The sequence below is a fragment of the Heloderma suspectum genome, chromosome 15 (genome assembly GCF_057233095.1).
Source record: "Heloderma suspectum isolate Gila_16-S chromosome 15, 16-S_ref, whole genome shotgun sequence".
Classification (NCBI taxonomy): Eukaryota; Metazoa; Chordata; class Lepidosauria; order Squamata; family Helodermatidae; genus Heloderma; species Heloderma suspectum.
In genome coordinates, this window is record NC_139472.1 from 6,134,059 (window position 1) to 6,153,649 (window position 19,591).

The following is a 19,591-nucleotide window of genomic DNA, read 5'->3' on the forward strand; positions in this document are numbered from 1 at the left end:
TTTGGCCCCTCCTACCACTGGAATGCGGCCCCTGAAAGCTTTTATGAAATAGAATTCAGCCCCTGGGTGAAAGAGATTCAACACCCCTGTCCTAAAGGGAACATTACATCTGCAGTAGGCGTAAGAGGCACAGCATGAAGGAGCCTGGGTTTATTTATATATACACCACTCACACACGCGATATACAAAACACACTCTCTCTCTCTCTCTCTCTCTCTCACACACACACACACACACACACACACACCCCGATAACTTCGTACCCAAATCAATCCATTCACAGCAAGGTCGGGAGCAGCAATTCATTTCCTGCCCACAGCAGCAAAGAGAGGGAAAGTTACGGGGTCACATTACAGCTTATATTGGATTTCCATATACAACATCAGAAAGAGACAACAGCGCATCAACCACATATATTTTTGGCACTCTATCAGCTCTGCCCGAGAGGCACCTGGAAGAGGAAGTGGTGCAGGGAATTGGGAGGGGAGTTTTATTTTGGGGAACTGCCTGATCTGGGCCCTTTTCTGGATTTCACTTGGGTTGCTTCTACACCAACACAAAAAGCTATGTTGGCCAAGAAAACCTTCAGTGGCTTTAATATGAGCTGGGATTTGTCGGAAAAAGACTCCCCCCCCCCCCAATAACCAGCTGGCCAAATCTATTCCCAACTCAGCAGTGGGCGCCACCTGTTTCATAAAAGCCTGGCAGGACCAAAATAGGTTCATTTGACATTAGAAACACCACATCAATTGGGCAGCAAAGTGAAAGGGCCAGAAAAATCCTCTCTGAGGACAAACTCTGTGCAACACGAAAGCTGGCTGTCTTCGCATACCAGGCCAGCACACTTTTGATCCCATAAAAGGTATCCTCAGAATTATTTGGGATGTTGCCTGCATCTTAAGTACCTATCGAGACTAGGCAGACCTTCAGGCGGCACTTCCCTGCGAATAAGCCATTTCCTTGCATTAAAAGGTGGATTAAAGCAAGGGTGGGCAGAAAGTAGATGTCCAGATGTTTTGGACTTCAACTCCCATTATTCCTGACCATTGCCTGTGCTGGCAGGGGCTTCTGGGGGTTGAAGTCCAAAGCATCTGGACATCTGCCCACCTCTGGATTAAAGTATACTACATAGAATCATAGAATAGTAGGGTTGGAAGGGGCCTACAAGGCCATCAAGTCCAACCCCCTGCTCAAGGCAGGAATCCAAGTCAGAGCATCCCTGACAGATGGCTGTCCAGCCTCGTCATGAATGCCTCCAGTGTGGGAAAGCCCACCGCCTCCCTAGGTAACAAACCTGCAGCCACAGAATTAGTTGCTTAGTTCCCATCAATATGACCGATTCAGCCCCTGTCCCACCCCAGTGCCTCTTAGCCCTAAGATATTGGACTCGATGGTCTTATAGGCCCCTTCCAACCCTACTATTCTATGATTCTATGATATTTTTCTCCAAACCATCCTTTTTCTTCAGTCTAGTATTTTGTTAGTTCCTTATACCCTCCTTTTCCCACTGCTTTATTTCCTCCTCCTCCTCCCCTTTCCTCCAGTATCTGTCTACTTTGCCCAAGCCTTCAGTCCCCCCCCCCCATCTCTGTGCTTTGGGAACCTCTTTTTATTCAGTTTTCCCATCATCAGCCTCCTCCCACATAGACTCCCACATCCCTAACGTCTGCCTAAAATATCAGTCCCAGCCAAACATAACAATATTCCCTTCCCTCATCCAAGTTGGACTGTGAAAGTACTGTCGCTGTTCATTCTCTGAGCAGCTGGAAAGTGTGGGAATTTTTAAAAATGATATTACATTGGCTCAGCTAAGAAATGTCCTCACCACCAAAACAATATAGATAAACAGGTAATTAGCCTGTGTCAAGTGATCTTGCAACAGAAATAAAAATATCCCACCCCGACACTCTGTATTAATCAATCTGGACTAACCCTACCCCCATTCCCAACACACAATCACTATTGCAAATACTCACAATCATACATCAAAGGGGTGGGGGGAATCCACATTTTAATTCCCAGACTGCAACTTCACTGTGCCTTAGAAGAGACAACACACAAAACCATGGTTAAGGAACCATAACTATGGTTTCACATGATGTCTGAATTGACAAACTATGGCTTACAGCTATCAGTTTGGTCAGCAAACCAAACCAGATGCCATGGTTTGAAGCACATTTGCAAACCAAGGTTTGTGCTAATCATGCTTTGGTGTAATGTCTAAATTGACTAACCATATTTAATCATCGCTGCTACATTGATAGAAACAGGAGTGCTGTGAATATGGAAAATGAAAACAGGCAGACAGCTATAAACAATGGTTTGCCTTCAGTATGTCTAGAAGCTCAAACAGGATTTGGGCATTAAATTATGGCTAGCACAACCCTTGTTCAAACTGAGCCAATGTGAACACAAGAGGAGTCCTGCTGGATCAGACCACAGGCCCATTGAGCCAAAGGCCCACTGATATCCTGCCTCCCACAGCAGCCAACCAGATATCTCTAGAAAGCTGACATGCAAGACATGAAAGGCAATAGCCCTCCCACTTTCCCCCCCAAACCTGGTTCTCAGTGGCATTTCTGCCTTTGAACCTGGATACACTATATCACCATTGTAGCTGCCATAAATGTGTCCAATCTCCATTTAAAGCCATGTTAGCTAGTGGCCATTGCCACATCATGTAGCAGTGAATTCCACAAGTTCATTACATGTTGTGTGAAGAAGTGACCCTTGCCCTTTCTTTCCCGCAAAGTGGCCCATCCTTCTCTACAATCCATAATGCCTGGTTTTCCAGCGTTAGTACTTTCAAACCTTTCTAACTTCAGAGGACAACTTGCCTGCTGTTTGTTTGTTTATTTATTAAATTGAAAGTCTCCAAAAATAAACTTTTCTACATGTTTCCCAGTAGTAATGTATGGCTGTGAGAGCTGGACTATACGGAAGGCTGAGCGCCGAAGAATTGATGCTTTCGAACTGTGGTGCTGGAGAAGACTCTTACGAGTCCCCTGGACTGCAAGGAGGTCAAATCAGTCCATCCTAAAGGAAATCAACCCAGACTGCTCAGTGGAAGGACAGATACTGAAGCTGAAGCTGAAATATTTTGGCCACCTAATGCGAAGAGAAAACTCTCTGGAAAAGACCCTGATGCTGGGAAAGACTGAAGGCAAAAGGAGAAGGGGACGGCAGAGGATGAGATGGCTAGATAGCATCACCGATGCAATCAATATGAACTTGAGCACACTCCGGGAGAGAGTGCAGGACAAGAAGGCCTGGCGTGCTATGGTCCATGGGGTCACGAAGAGTCGGACACGACTGAACGACTGAACAACAACAACAACATGTTTTACAATAATGATAAAAATAAAATCACAATAAAATGAACAATATAAAATGAATAAACATTTCCAGTGTAGAAATCCAGAGAGCCAGTGTAGTGTAGTGGTGAGAGTGACGGACTGGGAGCCGGGAGATCCGGGTTCTAGTCCCCACTTGGCCATGGAAGCTCACTGGGTGACTTTGGGCCAGTCACAGACTCTCAGCCCAACCTACCTCACAGGGTTGTTGTTGTGAGGATACAACGGTGAGGAGGAGGATAATGTAAGCCGCCTTGAGTTCCTTGCGAGAGGGAGAAAGGCGGGGTATAAATGCAATAAATAAATAAATAAATAAACATGCCAACCCAGCATTAAATAAATGCATGTTAAGCATGTGCCACAGAACAGGAGTATATCACAGAGAGTTATGGAGCATATTCTAGGCTGACAATGGGCTGAAGGTAGATTGGGATCTACCGGGAGATCTCTGGGTGATTTCCAGTAAATTAGCAAGAGTTTCTGACTCCCAATTGTCTACTTTGCAATATTTAAATTGCTGTATATGATATAACTCTGTATATGATATAATGTCTGCCTTTGTATTCATTGCTCATCTCTCACCTGTAAACTGTCCCTATTAGTCAGCTGTCTTTGAGCAGATGTCCTTGTGCAGTTCTGCTGGCCAGTTTTAGAGTTCTGTGTTAGAATTCCTGATCTCTAGTAATGCAGATGTAAAACGGTACTTGTATAGGCAGCTTAGCTCACAGGGTAGAGTAGGTAATGGGCTCTACCCCCTTCTTGCCCCTGAGCCACCATTTTGTGTCTGGGTCCGCCCTCCCAAGCCACTATTCCAGACCTGACTCCAGCTGATGGAACTTGGGGTTCTGCTAAAAAACGAAGTAGATCCTGCAAGCCTGATGTCTATCCACCCCTGTTCTAGGGCATGAAACCAGGCCAGTTGGGCCTTAACCTGGCCACACTTGAACTGAAGATGTGTCCCGGAGTACACCCCAGTGCTCCCCTGACTCTGGAGAAAATCAGGAGCGGTCTTCCATTGCAGGGGAAGATTGGAACTGGGAAACCTGCCTGCCATTACTGACCTTCTCCTCCACTACCCCTGAGAAGCTTCCAAGGACACCCCCACACCCACTGATCAAAGTGATGGCAAACCGCCTCTCCACTTTGATAATGTTGGGGTACACCAGCAGGGTGTTGAATCTCTTTCAGTCCGACCGCCAAATTCAATTTCGAAACTTTCAAGGACTGCATTCCACTGGCGGGTGGGATTGAAGACCAAAGGGACAAATACCAAAGATACCAGCCTATTTTAGCTTAAAGCTCCTACTGCCAGTAACTTAGCCTTAAAGAGAGGCATTTCAGCCTTTTAGGATGGGAAAGATCTGTGCAAAAGCCAGGAAACCACCAAATGATTGGTGGTCGGCAGAAAGGGGGCATGGCCATCTGGGGAACCATGGAAGGACAGATTGGGCCAACGGGCCTGAGGTTCAACATCCCTGTGTTACTGGCTGTATACCCAATGTGATAAGATGCAGCATGTTCTATAAGAACAGATAACGCAGGTTATAAGATGATAAATGCAATCATATGAATAACTTAAGAGGCAAATTCACCCTTACTCTAGGAGAGGGAAGCAAGGCTGCATCTGCTCATAAGTAAACAAAGATTTCTGAATGTCTTAGGATCCAAGATTCAAAATCAAAGCTGCACATGAAGGGATGATCCTGCCAGGCTGCGGCAGAGGAGAAACAACAACAGTGCAGACACGCACACAGATGAGTAATGAGGACGATTTAATCACCCCATCCTCCGTTTAAACAAACACCAGCCGCACGAGGCAGGGAAGGTGTTCTTTGCTCTGCAGGCCACCGCAACGGAACAGCCATCCTTTTCCATGGCAAAAAAGGTGGCTGCGATGGCCTACTGTAGCTTGACCACCACTCGGTGCTGGTGGTCTGCTCAGTTTCGTATGAGAGGCAATTCAATAAAAGTGTCTTAAAAAAATAGTAAAGGGGAAAACAAAAAGCTAGCATCCCAATAATTTGCTGCAATTACCCTGCAGAGTCCTGGAAGAAAATGCATGTCAACTCCTCCTTTGAATCGCAAGATAAGGCTGGGCAGCAGTTTTGCGTTTCCCCTATCCTACTTTTTCAGGGGAAACAGCAGGGATTGAACCCGGGACCTTCCATTTGCAAAGCAGGGGTGCTCTTCCACTCTGCTGTGGTGTCTCATCTGCTTACATTCAGTAGTTTGGGCATGGAGTTTTGCATCCTCAAAATCTCAGTTTTATTTAGCCTGAAAAAAACTTAGGCAGAACAGATGTTTCCCTTTCTAAATACTGTTCTGTGCCATTTCCTCCTGCAGATTGTTACTTCCTCCTCCTTCTTCCTGGATTGGGATCACCATGGGTGACCCCACCTACTCAGGGATCATATACTTATGGACCACAATCAGGGATCATACAGTCCAGAGGTGGGGAGTCGGTGGCCTTCCAGATGCTGTTGGACTACAAATCCCATCATTCCTACCCACCAACCATTCTGGCTGATGAAATTGGAGTCCAATATCTGGAGGGCCACAGGTTCTCCACCCCTGATATAGTCAGTGTGTTGTCCTGGTTAGAGAAGGAATAAGCAACCTGACGCTGTCCAAATGTTTTGGGCTACAGCTCCCATAATCCCAGACCACTGGCCATGCTAGCTGGGGCTGATAGGAGTTGTAGTAGAAACATCTGGAGGGCACCAGATTCCCTCCCTCTGGTTAGATGGTCTGCTTAGGTCTAGGGAGACCCTGGTTCAAATACCCAGTCAGCCATGAAGCTCACTGGGTGACTTTGGGTCAGTCTCTATTGCTTAGCTAAGCTACTTCGCAGGACTGATTTGAAGATAAAATATGGGAGGGAAGAACTATGTATGATGCATGCCTCCACAAGGGAAAGGTGGAATATAAATGAAATAAATAAATACAAAATAAATAAACAAACAAACCAACATAGTGAATGGGATGATGTCATGATACCCTGCAGCCAATCAGATCTGGCGGCAAAATGACATCACAGAGCACGACTGCACATAATGGCAAATGGGGGCAATTTAAACAAAGACACAAACATTTTTGCATGGAGCGCTGAAAAGCCGATGAAAACTGGAGGAGGGTTTTTTGGTGCCACTGAAAGCCTTTGAAAGAGGAAGTCGTTTTGGATCAGCCCTAGGGAGAATTAACGGACCCAAGCTGGAGTATCCCCTACAGATGCACAAGAGGATCAGAGCTTCTTGTGATAGGCACTGCTCTATAAGCTCTCCCCTCCTCCTCCGCTGCCACCAACAGCCCATCTCGCTTTTGCATGCCCTGGCAGAGTGAATTAGCCAAACTGGATAGAAAGGATTGGATTTGTTTACAGACATGCAGCAAGCCTCTCAGGGAGGCTGTAAGTCTGTGTTTGATGTGCAAACCACCAGCTTTGCTGCCATGCCTTTGTCAGGCAGTCCCAGCTCCTGCGCTCATCCCTTTGTGTGTCGCTCTCAATTAAGATTAAAAAGAGCCTTATGCCATCATCCTCCCTCTCGCACATGGAGAAAATCCCTTTGTAGCAAGAGAGCAGCACCTTGTAGGCAGCTTCGCACTTATCTGATCCACTAGCTCCCCACCCCCAGAATGGGGGGGGGGGAGTGGTAGGAAGATGAGGGGGGAGACAGTCTGTGCAACTATACACAACCAATTATCCATTACAACAATCTAAAATCCTGCCACCAGGAAGAAGGAGGAGGAGGACACAGATCCTGCAATGAATTAATTACAAACAAATTAAGTAAATTTGCATCATTTTTTCATAACAAGACTTTGTTTTGCATTCTTTTGGTGCATAATTGTGGGAAGAGACATTACTATTATTATTGTTGTTGTTGTTGTCGTTGCTGCTGCTGCTGCTGCTTCTACTACTACTAGAGAAGGTAAGCAGGGGTTACTCCATTAGTTTTTGGGCTAAGAGACCAACACCTTTGGCTCTTCTTCTGCTTGAACTGTTTTCCATTCCAGCTGATCATTATAAGAACTTTGCAACTAAGAACTAGCCCCTGAATTTGCTTTTTCCCTCCTCCCTCCCAATCTTGTTTCCTTTTATGCTGTGTCTTTTAGACTGTAAGTTGAAGGGCAGGGGCCATCTTATTACTGATCACCATAAGGCCCCCTGGGAGCCTTTTTTTGGCTGAAGCATGGGGTAAAAATCCTTCAAATAAATAATAAATAATTATTCACCACAATGGACTACAAGCAGAAAACCTGGGAACAGAGAATATAGACTTTTAAAGCCCTATACAGCTTACAACCAGTATACCTGAAGCACCAATTGCTTCCATGTGAATTTCCCAGGATGCTGAGGTCTTTCTTCAGAACCTCCTGCCTTTGGAGGCAAGGTGGGTGGAGACCTAAGACAGGTCCGTTTTAGTGGAGGCTCCCCATCTTTGGAATGCCCCGCTCAGGGAGACTTGCCTCCTGTCAACTCTGATGTCTTTTCAGCACCAAGTGATGCTCTTTTTATTTGCCCAAGTCTTTGGGGTGCTTGTTTTAATGGGTGTTTTATCCCTGCTTTGTCCTGTTTAAAAATCCATCTGTTCTTAAAGTTTTGATATATCTTAAATTTTATCTGGTTTGCTTTAATTGCTAATTTTGTCGTGAACTGCTCTGGGAACCCTTTGGGGGTTGAAGGGGAGTGTGAAGCTGTACAAGATGGGGTGGCAGCCATTTTGTGTTAAAACGGGGGGCAGAATCTTGCGGCTATACTAAGGAAAGGAGTATCCATTTGTGACTATGATAACCCCCACACCTCTAGTCTCTACGTTTTGAAAACACACACGGATCCTTCCTGCATCCATGAGGGGCAGAAAGTTGGTTACTGTTTAAAGACAGAAGAGCTCCAGTTCTCAGTATTTTATGGGTAGCAATCAGCACTGCACTATGTATATTTAACTTAAGAACACATTATGTATATTTAACTTAGGATCAATGGGCCAGATCCTTCCAGTATGAACAGAAACACACCTAAAACAAAATATAGATGGTCCAGGTTCAGAGTTTGTAGTGAAAGGACTTAATGTTTTGCTCCTGTCCCACATGTAAGGTTCTAGGTCACTCACAGGTTCTAAGGCACTGTAAGTCACATCATTGGCAAACACAAGGTAACACAACAATTGGGTCATGCAACTTGAGTGCAATTTCTGCTGAACTGAGCAGGGCTTAGCCTAGCACCACATCCATATAACTACTTGTAGCAGAAAGCCCCACCTGTCTCAACATGGGCAGAAACCTCCGCTGAATGCAGGTGGAGCTATGCCAACGAACACAACCATGATTATTTGGAGAGAGGGGACAGGAAACCCCTCCCACACAGCATTACAGGATGTGAAACACCAATGTGGAAGGAGCTACAGGTTGAAGGGAGCCTCCACTCTCATTTCTATGACACCCCACACACACACTGAATCCCAGGCAAGCTCCATTTCCAAAACCTCCACTCCTACTCATAGGAGCCACGAATCTCCACTCTTGAGTAGCAGCGGCTGACAGCACAGAGGCCTCTGCATCAACCATTCAGTGCTTTGCAGGTGGTTAAAGAGCACTCAGGTACACTGAAGTACACAGAGCCATTCCAAGCAGTTATTACCATTTACTTTACATAGCACTTCTGTAAGTCATGTTCCACTTGGAAGAACAAACAAACAAAAAAAGATGGGGGAGGGCTAAAATATTGACTAATTGGGCTAGGGCAGTTGGAGGGTGGGGTTGGCTATACATTTATGCAGATATGCTCCTGGGTTAATTTAGCCTTGCTCCCAAGTGGATTTTATCAGCAAGGCAATGCTTGGAGGAGTTTAACTGTGCAGCCTCCCCCCACCCCATGCTCCAAGCACACAGCGCATTCCCATCTCCGCATTCTTGCAGAGAACCAAGCAGAGCTCTGGCGATAATTATAATAAATCTTTTGGTGCTGGGCAGAGAGCGAGGGCCCAGTGCACGCTGCCCTGCTCCATGATTAAGAGATCCCTGTAATACCTTTATGGTCCCCCGTGGGCCGGGCAGAGCGAGACATAGCTAAGCATTGCATCAAACATGTTAAGAATATCTCAATCATTAAGAGGCAACCGGCGGCAGCTCTGAGAGCAATCGATGGGGCAATTAGATTTTATCAACGCCTGCTCCCCTGGCCGCCTCTCTTGCATGTGCTGGCTAGGCAAAAGGCCAAGCTGTACCTGCCTCATCAGGGGGGCCATCTGCTCCTCCTTGAAAATACAAGGTACAGCACCAGATGTCTGTCTGTCTGTCTGTCTGTCTGTCTGTCTGTCTGTCTGTCTGTCTTCCTTCCTTCCTTCCTTCCTTCCTTCCTTCCTTCCTTCCTTTCTATGTGCAGCTTTGTGTGTGTACATATTTGGACCTAGGGGTGTTTTTCCTGGAGAGAGGGGAGGGTTAATAATCCAAAGAGAATTAGAACTCAAAATGATTTGAGCTATTGGCAACCTGAACACAAAACAGGTGCAGAGGATTTATTGCTAAAAGCCGAGTGACAGCAGCTGATGCCCCCATACGCAAGTACACAGTCCAAAGTCTTGGATGAAAAATCTCCAGATGCAGCCTTGAGCCTTACAATCCAAAAGGACACAAGAGCTTTCTCACTGGATCAGGGCAAGGGTTAGCCAAGTCCAGAATTCTTTTTTTCTGACTGCCTGATGACCCTGTGAAGGTCTCACGTTGGCTAACTCCAGGGTCCAATCTTCAGAGGTGGACTGCCTCGGAACATGGCTGTTCAATTTCAGTTATTGTGGCTGGGAGCTGTTGATTATTCCCATCTTTCCTGAAAGTGTCTAATCCTGGTTTGGGGCGGGGGGGGGGGGGAAGCCTTCTAAATAAACATCCATCAGCACATCTTGTGGCGCATAATCCCTTTGAAGGGCTTTTTCCAGACAACCCTCTTGAAAATGAAAAGGCCCCAGGGGGGCAAAAATTTGACCCAGGCATTTAGCAGCAAGTTGTGTTTAAGCCAGTCCCAGATCCAGGTTGTCTCAAGCCAGAAACACTGAATGTGTGATGGACTTGAGAAGAAGCTCACCTCAAGCCAAGGTGTTTGCTTTTCAGAAGGCCTGTTGGCACATTTTTCATATAAAGGCTGCCCACTCATCGAAGTCAAAGAGATTTCAATATACATGCCTCAGGCTGCAATGCTAAACACACTTATTAGGGCAGGAGTAGGCACCCTGGCACCCTCCAGATGTTTTGGACTACAACCCCCATAAGCCCCAAGCAAACATGGCTAATGGTCAGGAATGATGGGAGCTGTAGTCCAAAACATCTGGAAAGTACCAGTAGTGGGGTGTAAGCACCACTGAATACAAAGGGATTTAATTCCAAGGAAACACACACAGAATTGCACTGTGAGATAAGAAACTTATCTGGAAAACTTTCCAGTGCTTTATTTTTCTGCAGAGAAATTTCCATTTCATATGTTCATCGGTAAAAATGAATGTATGCCAATTACAAATACAATATTAGGCAAGCTTGGCAGTTTGTAATTAATCTTTTGCCGATGACTATCCTGAACAACTACTTAAGATAATACATATATTTCACTGAAATACATCTACGTCTTAGAGGAAAATGAAACTAAGAAATAGTTGCAGTGAAACTGAAGGTTCCCCAACAACTTTAGTGGAAGAGAATTAAACTCTGTCGAAGTAGATGAATGGGTTATCAGCGTATCAGGCACATTTCTTCGGGATGGTAAAATTAATTAGCATGTCAACAGTTTTCAGTACCTTTGCTTTTTTCTTAAATGTAAACAATGCAATGGAAGGACATGGTATTGTCTTTAAATTTACAAGTATTCCAATAAAAATGTATACATATATAACATTTGAATCACATTAAGTGTGCTTTAATTCCCCCCCACCCCTGAAATATCTCAGTGGGGGGAACTGGGACTTTTATTTGGTAGTGGGACCAAAAAAACACCACACACACTGGGACAATGGGGCATGGGAACATTTTCTGATGCAAACTGAAATTTTCCCAATGCAAGTGACCCTATACAAATTAACCTAATTTGTATTGGCAAATCTTTGACACAAACTGATTTTTCCCTATGCAAATTAAGCTAATTTACATTGGAAAATTTCCCAGTTCATTATTTTCCAGAAAACCCACACCATTGTTGCCTAAAAGGTTGATAACAGAAGCACTGACCCTCTTTCAGCCTGAGGGCCAAATTCAGTTTAGGAGAAGCTCTTGGAGGCCGCATTCCAGTGGTGGGTGAGGCCAAAGGCAAAAGGGGCAGGGCCAACATATTAACAATACCAGCATATTTTAGCTTAAAGTTCTTCCTTGAGAATTTGAACCCTTTAGAATGCAGCGGGGTGGGGGACGACAAGCAAAAGTCAGAAAACTGCCAAGTGGTTGGGGGCAGGGGGTGGGGGCACCACCATCTGGAGAACCCTAGAGGAGCAGAATAGAACCCCAGGTGGGCCAAATATGGCCCCTGGGCTGAGATTCAACACCCTTGATCTATAAGGACATACTAAGAACATAGGGAGCTGCCTTATACCATTTCAGACCACTACTTCCTCCAGTTCACTACTGCTGAACAAACTGACAGCGGCTTTCCAGGGTTTCAGCCAGAGAGAGGCTTTTTCCCTTTGCCCCACCTGGAGATCCCAGGAATTGAGCTTCAGACCTTCTGCATGTCTCAGCTCTCAATTAAAACCAACCCACCAGGTTTCTAGACCTTATGGTTGCAATGAGACGCTTGAAAGTGTGTGGCCAGAAGACCAGCTGAATAAGGTTTCCAGTGCTCAGGGGATACAGCGCCCTGGATAGCTCCATGCTCCACCCTCCACGTGAGTAACAGAAGCAGATTAAATTATGCAAGGCAAGAGAAACTACGCAAACCAGCTGAAATTGCAAAGCTTCAGGGAACCACAGAATTCAGTTTTTCTCATTGCTGTCTTTTTTTTCTTTTTCTTTTAAAGAAACACCGTTTATGGCATTGGAGTCACTCTCGTTCCAAGAGTATGGACTTTGGTCCAGCTTGGAAACTTGGTGGGGGTTGCAGGTTCTTGGTGGGGCAAGTTGAGCCCTGCCTGTGACACTGACATCATAAAAAAGGGTTTCTAACAAGACTGGACTACTGCCAGCATCAGTCTTTGAAATCCCTGCCCAGCCATGAAACTCACTAAGTGACCTTTGGTCAGGCACTCTCAGGCCAACCTACCTCACAAGGTTGTGGTGAAGATAAATGAGGGGACATTCACACACAACGTGGCAGGATCAGTGCCACCTCTAAGCTTTTGAGGGCCCTTTGGCAAGACTCCCTCAGTGGGTTTGCCTTCCCAAAACTATTGCTCCTCATCCTCTTTCCTATCCTTGCTACCACTTGCTTGCTTGACAGGCAGAGAGCCAGGGAGCAAGTAGGCAGTGGCACTCTACTGCTCCTGCTCCTCCTCGGTACCACCACTGTTGTCTTGGCCAAAGCGAGAAGCAGGTGAGCAAGCAGGCTGCACTGGTGAAGAGGAGGAGCAACTCCAAGGGGCTCTCGTCAGCAGGCCCCTGATAGGCATGTGCCCTTGGCAGGTGCCCAACCATGCCTACCCTTGACGCTGGCCTTGGACGAGATAACAACAGCCTAAATAAAGCAGCAGTGTTGGACTTCCCCCACTATGTATCCACTTGCCTGTCTCTCTGGATCCTTACCATTTGTCCCAATGCATCTCCCCCTGCACCCAAATTCTGAAGAACAAGTTTCTCGGCTGCACATGAGAATAAAAAGAGCTGACAACATGAGGGCCATCAAGAGCCTTACTTGTTGATTGATGCGCAATCTCCCTTTCCACGCCCGACCCATCTCCTTCCCGCCGACACTGTCAATGGGAGGAAGGAACAGCGGGAGGTATGACCTGCCTTTCAATCTCTCTCTCTCCGCCTCTCCCTCATTCAGCAGCAAGACAAGCCGGAGCCTGCTAAACTCCTCAAAGGTCAGACCGCAGCATAAAGTCGAGCACGCCACTCAAGCAAGGGGGCCAGCAGGGACGGAGGCGCCGTGCGACAAGCCTCTGATTAATGCAATTACAAACCCAACCGAGGTCTCTTTCTGCTCCGCTGCTTGCTAAACCCCCCCGGAGGCTGTTTCACGTCTCTGGCGGAGCGCATTTTCAAACATGCAGGCCACCAGATCGAGAAACAAGGACAGGGCCTCAAGTGGCTGTGCTATGGTTGAACAAAACCATGTTCCCACGTCCTGCGCAGCTGCCACACATGGGGAAAAATGCAACAAAACAAGAGACACGGGCAAGATGAGCTCCCACCCCCTGGCTGCCTCCTCCACCAGGGCTTACCTGCTGCTCCCAAGCCGACATCCAAGGTGCTTCTTTTGAACTCGCAGCGGTTTTGCGTCTCTGGCATAACGAGCTGGCGGCTCTGGTGGAGGCTGGAGATGAAGGAGGTGAGGTCGTTGTCCCGGCTGTGAGAGAGGGAGAGAAAGAAGAAAGGGCTCACTCACACACATCCAAACTCTCTCCCCTCATACTTAGCCGGCTTCTCCCAAGGCTGATTTGCTCTAATTGTCCCACAAACTTGCTCTGGGGCATATTAAGTAGAATTATAACCCAGAACTTTCCTTTTCCCCTTTACATGGATCTTCTTAGGTTGTTGAGTGCATTCTCCCTTTTTGTTTTGCCTGTATTTTAAACTTTATTTTAAGTACATTAAAAGAAGAAAGGATGCTCCTTGTCTGTCTATCTATTCGGGGGGGGGGGGAGTGAGAGGGGGGAGGGGGAGGGGAGGACCTTTTGTCAACTAGAATGTTCCCCCTTCCAGCACGTCCAAAACTCTTCTTTTGAGGCAGCCTTTGTAAATGACAGGAAAGTCCACCTGCTGTAGAAGTCTCCAGACCAGGGTTTTCAAGACTGAGCAGAGGGGCCCTTAACCTGGACGAGGTGGGGAGGCACAAACTGAGGATTTCCCTCATACCACCTCCAACCTTTTTGGACGGTCTGTTCAAGCGAGACTGGCAGCGCAGCTCCGGATGCTTTGTAGCAACCATTTTGCCAGCCCTTTCCAAGATATCCCTGTACATTCGGCGCTTACTGACGAGCTCACCTGTTGGTAGCTCTTCCTCAGCTAAGCCAAGTAGCTGCTTGGCTGTCTCAAGCACAACGAAACAGGAAATTCAGAAGAGAATCATATGACTCAATCAATAACTGGCGGGCTGAACGCAAATGGAAGAAACGGGACGGATAGAGTGTGTGTATAGAGCAGCCTCCCCCAGCGTGGCACCTTCCAGATGTGTTCGGATTACAACTCCCATGATCCCGGATCAACATGGCCACGCTGGCTGGGGATCACAGGAGATAGATGTAGTCCAACACATCTGGAGGGTGCCACGCTGGGGAAGGCTGGAACAGAGCAATATATTGACAGAATGAAAGAGTAAAACATTGATGGCTGGTCAGGTAGGAAAAAGAAGCAATGTTTTGGACACCACCTCTACTGATATTTGCAAGTATCAATGGCTGGAGTCAGTCAAAAAATATCTTTTAGAACATTGAAGCTGGTGGAAGCAGGGATGCCCGTTTGTGATTTGCCCCTGCAGCAAGCCAGTTTTGCAGGTTTCACGCAGTTCCAAAACTCTGCAAAAATCTGTTTGATCGGAGTCACTGTGGGACAAAGGGAGGAATATTATGCACATAATGTGAAGCAAAACCTCAAACAGCTTCCAACCCTGTTCTAAACCGTGTGTCTCTTGCCTTAAGTATTCTGACACACAGAAGCATACAGTACATTCAGACAGACATATAGCCTGGAACAACGGTCAGGTTTAAGGGCAGGGCTGTAGCTCAGTGGTAGAGCACATGCTGTGGATACTAGACTAGATGGGCCAATGGTCTGACCCAGTATAGGGCAATGCCCCACGTTCACAAGGATGGAAGGAAGGGAAGTGTGACAGGAAGACAGCCAAAGCACGCTTTCCCATGCACCTGGGCATCAGCTGCCTTAAATCACAACCTTCACCACACAGCATTTAGCCGTCCACATGTGCCAGAAGGACCGTCTCCAAGAGGCTCCAAGTTGCGCCACCTCTTTTGCCATATTCCAACCTTAACTGCATTCTGTGTGGCTCAAAACAGCTTTGCTGGCCTACCCTACTCCCAACACAGTTAGCCAAAATGGCATCACACACACACACACACACACACCCCCTCTGGATACTGTTTGGCCTGTTAAAGACTTCATTTCTTCAGCTTCCTCCCTTTCCATCAACATGATTTTCATAAACAAACAGAACTATAAGCAAAACAAACACAGGGTAACACAAAAACGTTCTTCTATATATGTTTACTGTGTACGTATGACGTTTGGCCAGTGTTGACAATACCAGCTATGTTTTCTGGATGTCAGCAACACAAGTGAATGCATCTAAACAGGACTGCCGGCAATTGCTGGCTTGTGCCCCCCCCTCCCCCCAAGTGGGGAAATTATTCTTCCTCCCGCCCAAGACGTTCTCGAATTTCATCTGGAAATGCCAGCATTCACAGGTAAATGTCAACATCTACCAAATTTCAAGCACTCAATGCAACGTTCTTATCTGTCTAGCTCATCATAATCACCCACATAAGTGGTAAACTCTTTCTTCCTTAATGCAACATATTTCTGCAAACTCTCTCTAAAGCTGCCCTCTCCCATTTGTCTCCATGTAAACTGGCAGCGCCGAGGACTGTCCCACGTCCATTTCTCTAGCTCCTTTAATACATTTTTTTCAGGCTCTAATACGAAAACCTTTCCATACACACAGGTAACACACACACACACACACACACACACACACACTTATCCTGATGTGTAACAACACATGATATTACAGGGCATAAAATGCCTGACCTGCCAGTGTTCCATAAATTACGATTCTATAACTACAACAGTTGCCCATTTCTTTTCCATTTTAGAGGCCCAAACTGTAGCATTGCTCTTCCTTTAGACAGGACACCAAGAACTACCTGGCAGAGCCTGACCAAAGATCTGTCTTCTGCTTGCAACAGCAGCCAAGACAATTCCCCTGGATGCCCTCAGCATTTTGAGAGTCGGTTGTTTCGGGGTGACAACCCTCACTCACAACACCATAGTGGGCAATCTGTTCAAGCTGAGACCACGAGGAGCTATGATCATTATTATACAGAGATTAAAAGATCTTACAGTCTAATGTAGGGGTGGGTAGAAGGTAGATCTGGATGGGCTGATAGATCTCTGGGTGATTTGCAGTGGATCGGCAAGGATTTCTAACTCCCAATTACTTAACAATAGCAGCAACAAAATGCCCTCTCTCCTACCTTAAACTATACTGTTGAAATGAAGAAAACTAACTGTAATGAGGGGTGGACTTGTATGTGGGAGGATGGTGAGCTCTATTCAGTTCTAGTGCTCCAAAACAGGTTCCTGGTCTTAGAATTATTAATTTCAAGTGTGTTTCTTTGCACTAGGCTCTGGTTGGTGGACCTTGGGGCTCTAGTAAAGAGCAAAGCAGATCACACAAGCCTGTAGTCTGCCCACCACGGATCTAACAGGCGTGATGCAAAAGGGAAAAAGGAACAGAGAGAGAAGAAAGCAAGCAAGGTCAGGCACCAGATCTTGAAGATACATAATTTCAGCAGCAGTGTCTTATCTGGAAAGGTGGGCCGCCCTGCCTTTAAGTACACATACACTGTCCCAGTGGCCCTTAGACGTGGTTCCTCATCAGACAAGCAGACTCACAGGCCTAGGGTAACCTTTCTCTTTTTGTCTCTCCCAAGCATCTGCTACTCTGAAGGCAGAAGGTGCATTTAGCAAGAGCAGCCTTCCGTAGACCTAACCTCCATGAACTTCGCCCCCCGCCCCCATGTTCCGAGGAATGCAAAGATGTGAAAACATTTCACAACCTTAAAGGATTAAGCCTAAGGGGGTTCTATACTCACGCAACCAGCGCCCTTGCTCTGCGCATCAGCGAGACACAACACATGACCGCCAGCACAATGCCTCCACGAAGACCACCCTAATCTGCGGAGACTGGGAGGGCACACTATCTGCCAAATCACTGAGCCCTCCTCTCTTTAAATAGTGCCCCCCCCCCGGCCCTGCATGCCCCCCCCCCCCCCGGCTTGGGCCAGAAGTGCTGTTGCACTGCTCCAATGAGTCCATCCAGAGTATGGGAGAAAGGCAGGGCAGGAGAGCATGTGCTAATCTCTAGCCAAGCACCCTGCTTAATCAGATAAAGTTTATGACAGAAAAGTCATTAGATGGAGGTGCTGTCGATGGGCATCTAGCCATGGATTTTCACAGGGGCACTGCAGACAATGCTCTCCTACACCTGGTCCCCTCTACTCTGCCAAACGTGACCTCACTTCAAGCCTTCTAAAGGCATTTTAGCCGCAATCCCCCTTTGCCAAAGGGTTACACTGTTCATTCAAGGTGGGGTCACTTCCACGAAACCTCCTGGGGAGGAAAGGAGCCAGTTCCCACCACCTAGAGATTGAGTCGCACTCCTCATGCCACACACCCCACCCCCCGCCGGCAAAACTACTGCAAGCAATTTTGAGGCTTATCCTAGCCTAAATGCCACCTTCAAGGTGCATTATGCAAAGTATTTGTAAAGGAGTTTAAGGGATTAATTTGAGGCGATTATCAGTTCCTCTTAATCGTGCAAATCAATATCTCTGGACATTGGGGACAGAGGACAGATAAAAGCTGCCATCAGCACAACAGGAAAGGGAGGGGTGTGTGTGTGTGTGTGTAGACAAGGTGGATATGCCAGTGAGTTTAATTAGCTTGTGATGATCCTTCACTATCTCTGCATCTTTTTGTCCTATATGACTATGGACCATAGGAACTGATCATGCTACAGTCCAGAAACTCTGAGAAAGCTCTACAGCCCCCTCTCCTAAACCAATAATGTTTGGATCTGCCTAATTCAAGCTTGGTTTAGACCAGCGGCAGGGAACGTGCAACCTTCCAGATGCTGTTGGACTGAAACCCATCAGACCTAGCCAAGATAGCTAATGGTTGGCTCTCTCTCCCGCTCATAATACTACAACCCAGTGGGGTCATCCCATGAAACTGACTGGTGGGAGATTCAGGAGAGATAAAAAGAAGGACTTCTTCACACAGCACAGAATTAAACTGTGGAATTCGCTTCCATGAGACATAGTGATGGCCACCAATTTGGACGGCTTTAAAAGGCGGTTAAACAAATTCCTGGAGGAGAAGGCTATCAATGGCTACTAGTCCTGATGGCTCTATGCTACCTCCAGTGGCAGTACGCCGATGTACACCAGCTGCTGGGGATCATGGGTGGGAGAGTGCTATTGCACTCTTATCCTGCTTATGGGTTTCCCATGGGCAGCTGGTTGGCCACTGTGTGAACAGAATCCTGGACGAGACAGACCCTTGGCCTGATCCAGCAGGGCTCTCCTTATGGTCTTAATGGCGAGGGATGATGGGAGATGCAATTCCAACATCATCTTCAGGGCCACATGTTCCACATCCCTGGTTTAGACAAACAGCCTGACCGTACCATTCCAGACAATGAGAGGATCGTATGAATGGCAACATGCTCTCCCATGCACTGGGGGTGGGGGGGATCTTCCTGCCCCTAAAAGACTGAATACCAGATAGAAGGCTTTGTGTGCGGAAAATCCCAGTTTCAATCCCTAGCATCCCCAGGCAGCGCTGGGAAAGACCCCACCTGAAACCCTGGGGAGCCCCTGCTAGTCATTATACGTAACGCTGGGCCTGATGGACCATTGCTCTAACCTGGTATAAGGTGAGCCTTTTAACTCAGAACCAGGAGGTCTAGACTCTTGCGCTATCACTGGGGAAAGGACCATGGCTCAGTGGCAGAGCACCTGCTTTGCATGCAGAAGGCGCCAGGGTCAATCCCTGTCACTTCTAGGTAGGGCTGTGATAGACTCCTGTCTGAAACCCTAGAGATGCTGCTAGGCAGTGCAGTAGATAACACTGGGCGAGATGGACCAAGGGTCTCACTTGGTAAATGGAAACTTCACAGGTAAACAAGAAAGTCTGGAAATAATTGAACTGACGGTGTAACACAAGCACCCTTGAACTATGGCTATCCTGAAGGAGAAAGCATAGATTCCTCCCTCAAAAAACACCCCTCCGTTCCAATGCTGACTCCAGGTTTCTGAGGGCCCTTGGGTGAGACACCCTCAATGGGCACCTCCCTCAGTGGGTCTTCC

General features: G+C 46.9%; 1 protein-coding gene across 9 annotated transcripts in view; it reads right to left on the reverse strand.

The window, feature by feature from the left end:
• SAMD11 (sterile alpha motif domain containing 11) overlaps nt 1-19,591 on the reverse strand; it is a 226,148-nt gene that overhangs the window by 83,059 nt on the left and 123,498 nt on the right. For all 9 annotated transcript variants that reach the window (XM_084821698.1, XM_084821696.1, XM_084821693.1 and 6 more), the window contains one exon: nt 13,706-13,830. In XM_084821698.1, the coding sequence (XP_084677824.1) occupies nt 13,706-13,830 (125 nt within the window). The remainder of the gene's footprint in view (nt 1-13,705; nt 13,831-19,591) is intronic.